General features: G+C 41.2%; 1 protein-coding gene across 2 annotated transcripts; it reads left to right on the top strand.

Annotated features, from left to right (window-relative positions):
* Positions 1-35: 35 nt before the first annotated feature.
* Positions 36-9,796, top strand: Rwdd2b (RWD domain containing 2B). Of its 2 annotated transcripts, none has more exons than XM_013027423.1 (6): positions 36-192; positions 6,332-6,496; positions 7,685-7,911; positions 7,995-8,062; positions 8,187-8,546; positions 9,384-9,796. In XM_013027423.1, the coding sequence occupies exons 3-6, from the start codon at positions 7,705-7,707 to the stop codon at positions 9,616-9,618; spliced, it is 870 nt and encodes a 289-aa protein (XP_012882877.1). In that variant the 5' UTR covers positions 36-192; positions 6,332-6,496; positions 7,685-7,704; the 3' UTR covers positions 9,619-9,796. The 2 variants fall into 2 exon arrangements, with proteins under 2 accessions (XP_012882877.1, XP_012882876.1); XM_013027422.1 differs by lacking the exon at positions 36-192 and adding an exon at positions 1,872-1,997.
* Positions 9,797-13,292: the final 3,496 nt, after the last annotated feature.

Below are 13,292 nucleotides of genomic sequence, written 5' to 3' on the forward strand. Positions count from 1 at the left end.
AGTCACGACATGCGTGGCGGCACAAGTGTGCGCTGGGCTCCTTGCTGCGAAGTGAGTTCCTGGTGGGCTGTCCCCATAGTTACTTCTGTCTTCCTCCAGTGCAGTTCCCTGAAGGTGGTCTGATTCTTGTCCTCCAGAGAGCTCTCTTCCTTAAAGGCATTACTTCTGAAGGCTGGCCAAGAGGGGGAGCAGGTAAATTACTACACTCCTCCTCCCCAAAGACCCCGAACCCCTTTCCTCAAAAACCCAAACCCAAACAACGACCGTAATTCTATTGTGGGAGAGATAGGAGAGCCATGCTCCAGAAAGAAGGTCTTCAAAAGGGAGGAGTTCACCTCCTGGCCATCCGTACTGAGTTCATGATGATGTTGTAAAGAATTGGGGGACACATGGAGGTAGCGAACAGGATAGTTTATTAGGAAAGGAAGGCAAAGGGAAATAGGTCAGGTAGGAAAAATAATACAGAAACCAGACTTGACTGTCAGCACATCTGAAAACAGGTGCAAGGAATAGTGTAATATTCTAATGGTAGTTGTGGTGGGAAAATAATTGGGGATATTTGATCATTCTTGCTATTACTGTTGTATCAGTTAGGCTCAGGGATCTCAACGCTGATCGTGTTTAAATTTGAGTCATTAGGACCAATGCTTGCGCATCCCTTTAAACAAAGGACAAATCCTGCCAGATGCTCCGCGTCAAAACAGTTATCTATTGCAGTATTTTCCTGTGCACCTTGTGCCCCGGCCATCCCCCGTCCCCCTATTTTCCTACAAGATTTTCCCAGGATAAGTGCTTTCCAGATCTAAAATTTTCTTGCTCAGTGTCTTGAACACACTAATTATTTAGGCAGTCAGACAAGATCAGAGTTTCCTTTTATTTTCTTTTTTAAAAATGTATGTTGCAAAAGGGAGTGTAAAGCTTAAAGCAAATAGTGCCTAAACTTTTTGTCGAACTATTTGTCAATACATTTGTGTTTTGATTTAGTGACTATTTATTTTTAAAAATAAAGTTGTTAAAGTTTGCAAGGTCTCTGTTGTATCGATGTCCATATCGATGTCCATAGATGTTAGGACATTCTCTAAAACGAACGTAGAATTATGTGCATTATTACCTAATTTGAATTGGAAAAGAAAATCGTTTCTAATTATTATCCTGTTGGTGTACCCTTGGAGCTGTCTTATTATTAACAAGGATTAATCTGTGCTCACATGGTTCCTTCCAAGTTAGTCCATTGAGCAAGGCACTATGGACACCCTGGCTAACAACCATCATTTGCAGCTTCCTAATGCCCTGCTTTCCTCAGGGACAATGGAAATTACCGTGCCTGGGAAAACACTATAAATGGAAACACATTGCCTACTATGCCAATCTGTATTTAAGGAGCATTACACTATAGCAACGCGATTTTTTATTTTTGCCAGTCCTGGGGCTTGAACTATAAGCCTAGGCACTGTCCCTGAGCGCAGTTCTAAGCCAGCCTGGGCAGGAAAGTTGGTGAGATTCTTTTCTTCAATGAAGCAGCCGTCTTTTTAGACGGAAGTAGAGCTTTGGCTCAAAGAGTAGTGCGCTAGCATTAAGGGGAAAAAATGCTGTGGACAATGCCCAGCCCCAGAGTTTAAGTCCCAGAACCAACAAAACAAAACAAAAGGCACCAACCTGCTCTATACTTAAAAGTGCCTACTATACTCCAACAATAGCAGCACCTGCAAGTGACAATGGGGTTGGGATGGAGATGTGTGGGGGGAATAAAACGGACTGAGAAGCGGGCCAAAAAACTCCTCCTTTAAGTTTCGAGTACGCCTGGTCGGAATCCTAAGATTAGAGCACTGACGGCTTCCGGGGTCGCGGCGTTGTGCGCATGCGCCAGCGCAGACGCTGCTACTTTGGCCAGAATGGTTTGTGAAGTCCGAGTTGCGGTTCCCTAGAATTTTCTTTTTATGAGAGCTGGGAACCGTGCAACCAGGAAACACAGGGATGCACCAGGGGCCGCGCGCTAGGTGAGTCTTTCATCAGGCGCCAGTGATAATGGGGTCTGGGCACTCCGGGAGGGGGCTTGAGCGTTCTTCTGGAGTTGGACGTGATTGACTCCGCCTTCCCTCGCGCTGCCCACCGCTCATTGGCCAAAGCCCGCCTCGGCGTTTCTTATCCCGCCCACAGCCTTTGGCTAGCCCAATCAGTTATTAGATGCGACAGCGCCTGGCTGCCAGACCTTTTTCAGAAACGTGTCAACCTGTGAACTCTGAACTGTGCCCTTTGTTTTAGAGAAATTACACACAAGGACGCTCCTCGCAGGACGCTCTCACAGCAGTCACTGAAATCGAGAGTCATAAAATGATCTCGAAGGTTATTATTTGTTGGGTGAGGAGAGCAGTGCGAAATCTCAGCGAAATTTGTCAAATAAATGACTTGTGACATTTCCTTTCATAGTTGTTCTTGCCCGGATCACTGTCCTGTATTTGCTAATTACAGTTCACCAGACCCAGTTTCAGTGGGACCCTCTGCCAACTTCAATAGTTGATGACTTGAATGAATCAAGCTCTAAATAAGTGCTGTTGACTTTCAAAATTATACCTTCAGTCTGTAAACTACTTAATTGTAGTAAACTGCCTGCTGGACATCTCAACTTAATAGTTGACTTAATGGTCACCTCGCAGCTTCCTGTGTCCAAAACCAAGTTTCACGTTTCCAAAATCATCATTCCTCTCTACATATATGGCAAGTCCATCCTTTCAGTATCTTAGTTATTCTTGCATAGCTGACATAATTCATCATTAAATCTTGTTGGTTCTACTCATCATATGTCCAGAACCTGAACGTTGCTCACCACCTTGACCACCACTACCCTAATTAAAGCCACCATCCTCTCTTCCCCCAGGTCATTACAGTGCTTCTCTGGTCCTCCTGCCTCCCGCTACATTTTCACTACATTGTAACTGAGGTGACAACCACAGCTGTGTTCTTACAGGAAACTCAGTAGAGGAAGGATCTGTTTCCAAGGTCCTTTACATGGTTTTTGTCAGGAATCAATTCCGCAAGGGTTATGAGAATGAAAGACTAGTTTCCTGTTGACTGTTAATAGTTCCTGTCAATGTGGGCATTTCTAACATGTTCTATAGAGGGAACTAATACCATTTGGCCTGAAAAAGAAATGTTCTAGTTCAGATAAGTTTGTGATAGTCAGCATATACTTTTGAAACCCTGGGTTTGATTCCTCAGCACCACATACACAGAAAAAGTTGGAAGCGGTGCTGTAGCTCAAGTGGTAGAATGTTAACCTTGAGCAAAAAAAGCTCAGGGACAATGCCCAGGCCCTGAGTTCAAAACTAAGGATTGGCAAAAAAAAAAAAAAAAATAAGGTATGCCTGTGTGATTTGCTGAATTTGTCCAAGATAAATACTATCCCAGTTTGGGTGATAGGATAAGAACAATATCAACCACTATCTCAATTGGTCAATTAGTACTCACAGTTTCCGTAAGTAGACCTCCTGAATTTAGTTTTGCATCACTTAGCATTTCAAAAGCTTATTTAAGCACTAAATATCATATGCAATGATTTTTCCCCCATCCTGGCCTTGATAACCTATCCTGGTAAATAGTGTGTTAGAGACATCAGTTGAAGATGCACTGAGAATAGGGATGATGTCAATTTACACCATGATCTGCGGAGACAGTTTAGTGTTACAAGAGTGCTGCTTGTTTTTCTGATTTCTCCCAACACTGCTACATTTAGTTATTTCTATAAGGCTTAATGTGGTTTTGCCAGGATCCATTGTGGTTACTTCTCTGTCACCTATGGGTAAAGTTTTTTGTTTTCAGGGGGAGGGGAGCTATTCCCAAGTACTATAAAATGACATACCTAAGTAACTGAATGAATACCATTTGGCGATATTAAAAAATGATCTAGCTGGGTGTCAGGGTTTACGCCTGTAATCCTAGCTACTCAGGAGACTGAGATCTGAGGATCACAGTTCAAAACCAGCCAGACCAGGAAAAATCCAAGAGACTCCAATAAGCCACCAGAAAACTGCAAGTGGCTCAAGTGGTACAGTGCTCACCTTGAGCTGAAGAGCTGAGGGACAGCTCCCAGGCCTAGAGTTCAAGCCCTATGACCAACAGAAAATAAAAATAAAAAAATGATCTAATGGTAGGGTATGGGACAAGAGACATTAACAGAAAGACTTGTTTCTAAAGAACTTGAAAAAGAACAGGCTGGGAAGGTGGCTCAATGGTAGAGTGCTTGCCTTGCATGCATGAGGCCCTGGGTTCAATTCCTCAGCACCACATAAGCAGAAAAAGCTGGAAGTGGTGCTGTGGTTTAAGTGGTAAAGAGCTAGCCTTGAGCTGAAGAGCTCAGGGATAGCACCCAGGCCCAGAGTTCAGGCCCTATGACCCCCCCCCACCCCCACCAAAAAAAAAGAATTTGGAAAAGATCGTCCAGCCTTTGTGAATGGAATCTACTTAGTATCCTAAGGTTTGTGCTCCCAGTCTGTAAAATTAATAGCCCTGTCATAAACTGGGATAATTTCACTCTGCTGGGGAGCTATCAGTGATTGTCTTCATTGGTCTCCATGGAAACCTAGAACTGCTGCTGCCTAACTGCCAGTTGTGTGAACTCTGTCCAAATGATGATCATTGTAATGGCAATACAGCACATGAGTTGATATAGATACATTACACAGTCCAATTAGGAAGCAAGTATCTGATAGGAACATATACACTCAGTATTAAAATCCCAAAGAGACTTTTTTATTTTTATTTATTTAATTTTGGTTGGTCTTGGGGCCTGAACTCTGGGCCTGGGCGCTGTCCCTAAGTTCTTCAGCTCAAGGCTAGCACTGTACCACTTGAGCCACAGTGCCACTTCCAAGTTTTTCTGCTCATGTGGTACTGAGGAATCGAACCCAGGGCCTCATGCTTGTGAGGCAAGCGCTCTACCACTGAGCCACCTTCCCAGCCCCGTGTTATTTTTTGATAAAAAGGCTATTTAGCCCTGGCGCTGGTGGCTCACGCCTGTAATCCTAGCTACTCAGGAGGCTGAGATCCGAGGATCGTGATTCAAAAACAGCCCAGGCAGGAAAGTCTGTGAGACTCTTATCTCCAATAAACCACCAGAAAATTAGAAGTGGCACGGTGGCTCAAGTAGTAGAGCACTCACCTTGAGCTGAAAGATCTCAGGGTCAGTGCCCAGGCCCAGAGTTCAAGCTCTAAAACCGACAAAAAAAAGGGGGGGGGTTTAATTTATGGAGGTATGGCCAAGTTCAAAAGAGCCATTACTAACCTTGGCCCCAAATTCCAGCTATATCTAGGTGCTGTTATCTTCTAGAGTCCTAGCCATTGATACAGTTGTGCCAAAGCAGAAAAGAGTAAAGAAATGTACCATAGCCTCTTTTTCTTCCATTTCTTCCCCATCTTGCCAGGACATTGTCTGAACCCAGTCACAGGAAAGACACAAATGTCTGAAGTTTATAAGCTATAAATGCTAGCTGGCCAAAGTCCAGCAAAGAGAGAGGAAGGATCAAGAATGAGTTTAGAGGGTAAACAAAATATTGAGCATGAGAGAATATAATCCAAACAAAAAGCTCCTATATTAGGCCTTGGAAGTTGGAGTTATCAGAAACGGACAGGTTCAAGTCCATACAGCTGGTCTTCGATATCCGTGGGTTCACATCTATGTATGCATCCAAATATAAATCAGAACTATTCAGAAAAATTTCACTTATACTGAACAGGTTTGTTTTGGTCATTATCTGTAAACAATATAGTATGTTGATGTACACAGTATTTACACTGTATAATGTGCTATAAGTAATTTGGAGATGATATGAAGTATATATGAGGATATGCAGAGGTTCTATAGAAATGTCTTTTTCTTTTTTCTTTTTGGTAGTGGGGTTGAACTTATGGCCTGGGCACTGTCCTGAGCTCCTTTGCTGAAGGCTAGTGCTCTACCACTTTGAGCCACAGAGCTACTTTCAGCTTTCTGGTGGTTAATTGGAGATAAGAGTTTCATGGACTTTTCTGCCCAGGCTGGCTTGAAAGTACTACTATGCTGTTTACATCCTCTGTGTTTGGTGTCTGCAGAAGTCCTTGAATCAGTCTGCTTTGGATATCAAGAGCTAATTGTGGTATGTTCCTTGTGTTCAGAGAAAGACAACCCCTGCCACTAGTTTTGCTTCTTTCCTGCCTCAAACACCTTCCTTCCAAAAAATCTCACGATACTTTAATTGTCTAAGTCTTACAAATGTCCATGAAGTTTCAGCCAGATCCTGGACTTACTCTTGTCCTGATCCTGGACATTTAACATAGGTTTTCATTATTGTCATTCTACTAGATATCCATCCTGATGCAGATACTATACAGAAAGTCATCATAGATAAAGCTTAACATAAGATAGCTGCCCAATAAACCTCTACCAAAGATGAGAAGGAATAACATGAAGATAATGCTGACCTAAATTATGGTGCTGAATTTCACAAAGTCATATTTCTTTAAGAAGGTAAGTCAAGTTTTCCTTTACAGCAATGGAATATTTTTTTTTCCCCTCAGAAGTGTAATGCACTGGGCACTGGTGGCTTACACCTATAATTCTAGCTACTTAGGAGGTTGAGATCTGAGGATCAAGATTTGAAGCCAGCCTGGTCAGGGAAGCCATGAGACTATCTCCAATTAACTACCAAAAAGCTGGAAGTGGAGCTATGGCTAAGTGGTAGAGCAATAGCCTGGAACAGAAAAGCTCAGCGACACCGCCCAGGCCCTCAATTCAAGACTAGTACACACACAAAAAAGTGAAATCCTTCTTTTTTTCACTTTACACTAGAAGTATTATTAATCTTAAAACTTCAGACAATATAAAAATATGTGAATTGTAAAATGAAAATCGTTTCTTCTTTCTCTGAACCTCATACACTTTCTTGCCTAGGCTGGCTTCAAATTGTGATCCTCTGACCTCAGCCTCCTGAATACTTAGGATTACAGCCATGAACCACCAGCACCTGACAGTATAGCTTTTTGATTACCTAATTTGTTTGCTTCAATGAAATGGCTCATTGTGGTAGTTGGAAATGCTAGATGAACTGTTAAAATAGAGGTGACTTTACTGCCTAGTTTTATGCCCTTCACTGAATTGTCTTAATTTTTGTCATTAACATATCAAATCTGAAATTAGAATGCATACAGTAAGCCCTTGATAACTATGAATCCATAGTTCTTGGGAGAACACCACGAGGAAAATGTGCACATGTACACACTGCACGATTCATTTATTCTATGATGCTACCCTATTTCTGCTAAAGACATGCTATATTTTAACAAAGCTAAAACTTTCACTTTGTGGGTTAAATTTAGCACACTAACCATTACCTTGCTCTTTGGGAACGATTTGCTTTTTTATTTGCTGGTATATTTTATATTTTGTTACATTTTTCACAAAACTAAGGACAGAAAAACAATTTAAACACAATTGGTGATGACATAGGACAAAGAACTTTTTCACATCAACTAAGTACTGTAATGCTAGAATTTAAATTGTCATTGAAATTCTTCTATGTATTTATGGACTTGCGTAAGACTGTGTAATATAGCTGCACCTAAGGTGGACTTCTAGTAAGTATAATTTTAGTTAATACCTGTTAATCTATTGAGTTTTCCTGAGAATGTGTCAATTGTCTTATCTTTATCTCTTTAGAAACATGCAGATATCCAGAAATGATTGAGATGGAGCACGCAGAGGCCCAGCTCTCTGAGTTAGAGCTGCTAGCCAGTATGTTCCCTGGTGAGAATGAACTCATAATAAATGACCAGCTGGCTTTAGCAGAACTGAAAGAGTGTATTGAAAAGAGGACAATGGAAGGGCGATCTTCAAAAATATACTTTACTATCAATCTGAACCTGGACGTATCTGAGGAAGCAATGGTACTTGTTTTGTTTTTGGAAGAATTAGAGCATGTCAAGACTCGAAGCAATATTTATTACATTTTTCTTCCTTGTTTCCTCAGGGGATGTTTTCTCTGGCTTGCATTCTTCCCTTTAAATACCCTGCAGTACTACCTGAAATTACTGTCAGGTATGTTACAGAAATTCTGTCATTTTGGATATCAAAAGTTATCTGAATGAGAGTGACAGCAATTCTTGAACTCTTTTCCTTTTCAAGAAAATTGATTTAATTTTTCTCTTGTCTTTCCCACCAGATCAGCATTACTAAGTAGATCCCAGGAGACTCAGTTGAACACAGATCTGAACGAATACTTACAAAACTGTATTGGAGATGTGTGTGTACTGAATATCACAGAATGGGTTAGAGAACATGCCTCTGGCTATATTAGCAGATATGCCCCATCATCCCATGTCAGGGAAAGTACAATCCAGCCAGTGACTCCCATTCTTACAAGACTCTGGATCTATAGTCATCACATCTACAACAAATGCAAAAGAAAAAATATTCTAGAGTGGGCAAAGGAGCTTTCCCTGTCCGGATTTAGCATGCCTGGGAAACCTGGTATTATTTGTGTGGAAGGCCCACAAAGTGCATGTGAAGAATTTTGGTCAAGGTTTGCTTTCACATATTTTATATTTTATGTCAATAATTGATGTTAAAAAGAAGATTCTAAGCTGGGTGCTGGTGATTTATGCCTGTAATTCTAGCTACTTGGGGGGCTGAGATCTGAGAATCTCTGAAGCCAGACTGGGTAGAAAAATATCCATGAGACTCTTACCTCCAATTAGCAATTCAAAACCTGGAAGTGGAGCTGTGGCTCAATATAGTAGTCTGCTAGCTTAAACAAAAGAGCTCAGAGACAGCTCTGAGTTCAAGCTCCATAACCAAGAAAAAAATATGGAAATAAGTTTGCCCTACAGATGTATCTCCATATGGATTCAGCACCTTATTTAGTAGATTAAAACAGATATCACTTATAGCCAACATTACCCCCTCATGTAATATAGTACATGTAAGTGCTGTTCCATAGATATCAGTTGAATGAATTGAGCTCCTGTCTATGATGCTGCCTAAGATCTAATCATTTACACGTCTCTTACTCTTCTTTCATCTTGCTTATATTGTAGCTTTGTAAAAACAAAAAAGGTGGGGGGGGTTGCTATTAGTCTTTTTGTTTCTCTATCAATAATATTTAGTTTCTGAGAAAGTCCTCGAGCAGCAAGTTAGCAATTTCCACTTTTATGAAGGACAAGGCAGTAATAGTGGCCATCAGTGATTTGGAGATAGGATCATGTCCAGAATCATAATTTCTTAAAATAAAGCTCTGTAAGTAAACACATATTCATTTAGAGAAAAAGCCATTCATAAACCAGGTTTATAAATGTTGTGTACAGTGCTATAGAATATCTACTACATTTTGAAAATTTTTTGCTTGAAAATTTCTTTCTAGACTCCGAAAATTAAATTGGAAGAGAATTTTAATTCGTCATCGAGAAGACATTCCTTTTGATGGTTTGAATGATGAAATGGAAACACAAAGGAAATTTTCCATTTTTGAGGAAAAAGTGTTTGTTGTTAATGGAGCCAGAGCGAACCACATGGACTTCGGTCAGCTGTATCAGTTCTTAAGTGCCAAAGGGTGTGGGGACGTCTTCCAGATGTTTTTCGGTGTGGAAGGACAGTGAGTTGAAGAATGGCTGAAAAAATTTGTCACTGATGGCCTTTTTATTCCCTCTTCCCCCCAATCTTTCTTGAAAGATAAAGTAATTTAATTTCAAGTCTATTCTACAATATTAGAGAGAAAAATAAGATAATCATATAGTTGAAAATGTTAAGAATGTTATGATTGGGACTGGGAATGTGGCTTAGTGGTAGAGTGCTTGCCTAGCATGTATAAAACCCTTGGTTTGATTCCTCAGTACCATATAAACAGAAAAAGTCAGAAGTGGTGCTGTGGCTCAAGTGGTAGAGTGCTAATCTTGAGCAAAAGCAGCTCAGGGACAGTGCCCAGGTCCTGAGTTGAGACTCCATGACTGGCAAAAACAAAACCAATGTTATGATTGAAAGCAGATCTGAGTTTCAAATTATAGTCTTTAAATTATAGACATTTCTATTCCCTTTACATGACTTCACTAAAGAATCTGGGAAAGCCCTTCCAGTCTCTATTCACTTATTCATGGTTGAGGGAATAGAGCTGTGAGGTTACTGGGAAAACACTTGCTTTAAAGTGATTTGTGCAACTAAGTTACCATCTACCACAAATACCAAAGTGTTTGGGCCAAAAGAGTTAAGAGATCTATTCCCAATGTGGTCTAGCTGCTGACAACACTGGTGCCTGGCCCAACACCACCTTTCTATACATACAATATCATGAAATGAAACCAGTAAAATTTTTATGCTTATTACTAGTGATCCACAGCTAGTTTGGTCATTTTTTTTCAGAGCTTTGGTTTTTTATCTACCTCATTTGAAACACACATAATAGTTAAAATGGAGTTTTAAGCTCGTCTGTTTTTGTATTCTCATGTTCTGCTTTACACTTGGGCTTGCTGAGGTATAGGAACAGCTTCAACTTTCCGTAAACAAGCCTTAATTGGGAATTTGGTGCTGGAAAACTGATTTTTAACAAATTTTTCATTTTGGAGATAGCTTTCTTTTAACTTCTTTCTGGCAGATTGGTAAGTCTGATAAGCACTGATTTTTGGAATCATGTATTTGATATTACTTTAAGAATCCAAGTTAATTGAGGTTAGAGGCCTAGTGCATTGTGGATTTTGTTTGGTTTGCTCTGTGTGTCTGTACACACACACATGCACCAATAGTGGGGCTTGAACTCACACTGTCTCTTGGCTTTTTTGGCTCACTGATGATGCTCTACTAAGTCAGTAGTAACCCAGAAGTAGCCTCCACTTCCAGCTTTTTTGCTGCATAGTAGTAGATTAAGAGTCTCAGGTTTTTCTTTTTGGGCTGGCTTTGAATCTCAGTCTTCACATCTCAGCCTACTGAGTATAAGATTAAGAGGCATGGGCTTATTTTTGTTTTGTAAACTCCATTAACAGAATGGCAGTTCGTGACATGACCATTTTTTTTTCAGACATGGAAGATTTGTGAAATCAGTAAATTCTAGTTTCAAAAGGTGTTCTGTCATACTTTGTGTCAACTTCAGTAAAATACTAAGTACTAGGCATCAGTACTTTTGAGGTTGAGTATGATCACTGATACAAAGAACAAAGTAAATCCATAAAAATTCAGCCAAAGTGCAGTAGGAGGCTTCCACTTAAATACAATCTGATGCCATCCCGTTGGGGAACATAAATCTATAATATGCTTTGCCATCCATCTCTGTGAAATGTCAAGGGCTGATGGGTACAGGGTGTAGGGCCCAGAGAGGTGACTGCTCCATGGGCAGTGTCCTGAGAAGCCAAGCAGCTCCTAGTGTCTGTCCTAGGATTGTTATCAACATCTAGTGCTCTCCACGGCCCTCTCCACTGCAGTAGGCCCCACACATAGCCAGAGGCATATGGCATAGGGGTGAGGAGCTTTGCCACTGGTCACTCATGCATCAGACAACTGGGCTCCATGCTGGGAGCCAGGCAGGCTTGCTGCTGCAGTTGGAGATACAGAGTCCTTATATGCAGGCTCCTCCAACTTGAGCATCTCACTGGAAGGCCAGCTGTCTTATGACTGTTATCAACAGACAGTGCTCTCCAGGGCCCTGGACTTTGTCACCACAGTAGACCCCAGGCAGAGCCAGCCATATGGAGCAGGGGTGAGGAGCCTGCCACTTATCAAGCATACGCCAGTTGTCTGGCGGGAGCTGGGAGCCAGGAGGGCTTACTGTTGCAGCTGGAGATAAGGAGTCCTGATATGCGTGCTCCTCCAGGTTGGCATCTCACTGGAAGGCCAGGTGCTTCCTCGTGCTGAGATGGGCTACTTTTTATTTCCCTTTTGGTTGCTAGCTTTTGGACAAAGAAGCACTGATTTCATTGCAGTGAAAGAATTAGAAAAACGGCATCCCCCTTGGGCCTCTGGTGGTGCCTTCAAGATTTAGCCACCCAGATTTTATCCAGCTGCTGAAATGTAGCTTAATTTTTCCCTTAGGGATACTTGACATTTAGATTGTAGTAATCCTGTTCTCCCATACCACTCAGTATAGAAATAGAACTATATAGAAAATGTAGACAAACATTTTCAAATTACATATAACCTAGTGTCTAAGGCAATGTTAAATTTTGGCCATGTTTCAATATTTTGGGCACATGTGTTTACTTCCTCTTTCTTTTCTTTTTGCACCATCTTCAGGCTTGAACTCAGCCTGGGTGCTGTTCCTGAGCTGTTTTTGCTCAAGATTAATGCTTTTCCACTTGAACCATAGCTCCACTTATGGCTGTTTATTAGAGATAAATATCTCATGGACTTTCCTGTACTAGCAGACTTCAAACGGAGACACTTGTCTCTCAACATCTTGAGTAGATAATACAGGCATGAACCACTGGTTTTGTTTTAAACATAATACTGTACAAACATTCCCATGATATTAAAATATTTTCAACAGATTTAAAGACTACTGTATGCAGTTGTCTAAGACCTCAGAAGCGCACTGCCTGGTTCTTTTTAGGGGTTCAGGAAGACTAAAGCCAACTGCTGCTGGTCAAAGCAATTGATGTGCCAGGGAAAAGGCAGCTTATTGGGGATCCCTCCCTTCTGGCAGCCTCGTCTCCCACTAGCTCCCCCTGTTGATGGAATCTAACAGTAAGCTAGTTGAATAAAGGAGAAATAATTTGCACTACCAAGTTTTCACTGAGAATGAAAAGAAGGCTTGTATGTAAGAGCCAATTTCTAGCGTGATGCTGAGAAGCAAAATAACTAAATGAATGGATCTATGGATGTTAATCAGAGATGAGAGTCTCACCCAACTTTGAACCACGATCCCCAGATCTCAGCCTCCTGAATAACTAGAATTACAGGCAGGAGCCACCAGCACTTGGTTCTGTTTGAAGTTCTAATGGGTTCTGCCACAAATAATCAGCACTTTTGGTATGGAAAAAAGGAGAAAAAGGTCTAGAGAATAATGAAATCTTGAGCAGTACTCAAGTTTTCACGAGGGGAATCTTGCTGAGCGCCTGTAATTCTAGCCACTCAGGGGGTGGAGATCTTGCGTATCGTGGTGGGAAGCCAGCCGAGACAGCACAGTCCGTGAGACTTTTTTTATTTCTTTTTTTTTTTTTTTGCTAGTCTTAGGGCTTGAATTTAGGGCCTGGACACTGCCTTTGAGCTTCTTTTGCTCAAGCCTAGCACTCAACCACCAGAGCCACAGCACCACTTCCGGCTTTTTCTGTTTATGTTGAACGGAGGAATC

This window comes from Dipodomys ordii, unplaced genomic scaffold (genome assembly GCF_000151885.1).
Source record: "Dipodomys ordii isolate 6190 unplaced genomic scaffold, Dord_2.0 Scaffold104, whole genome shotgun sequence".
In the NCBI taxonomy this organism is placed as follows: domain Eukaryota; kingdom Metazoa; phylum Chordata; class Mammalia; order Rodentia; family Heteromyidae; genus Dipodomys; species Dipodomys ordii.

Bases quoted from the DNA above. Each gene is read 5' to 3' on its own strand.
- Rwdd2b (XM_013027423.1), top strand. From the start codon at position 7,705: ATGATTGAGATGGAGCACGCAGAGGCCCAGCTCTCTGAGTTAGAGCTG. The intron at 7,912-7,994 runs GTACTTGTTTTG...TTGTTTCCTCAG, and splicing joins ACGTATCTGAGGAAGCAATG to GGGATGTTTTCTCTGGCTTG. The intron at 8,547-9,383 runs GTTTGCTTTCAC...ATTTCTTTCTAG, and splicing joins TGTGAAGAATTTTGGTCAAG to ACTCCGAAAATTAAATTGGA.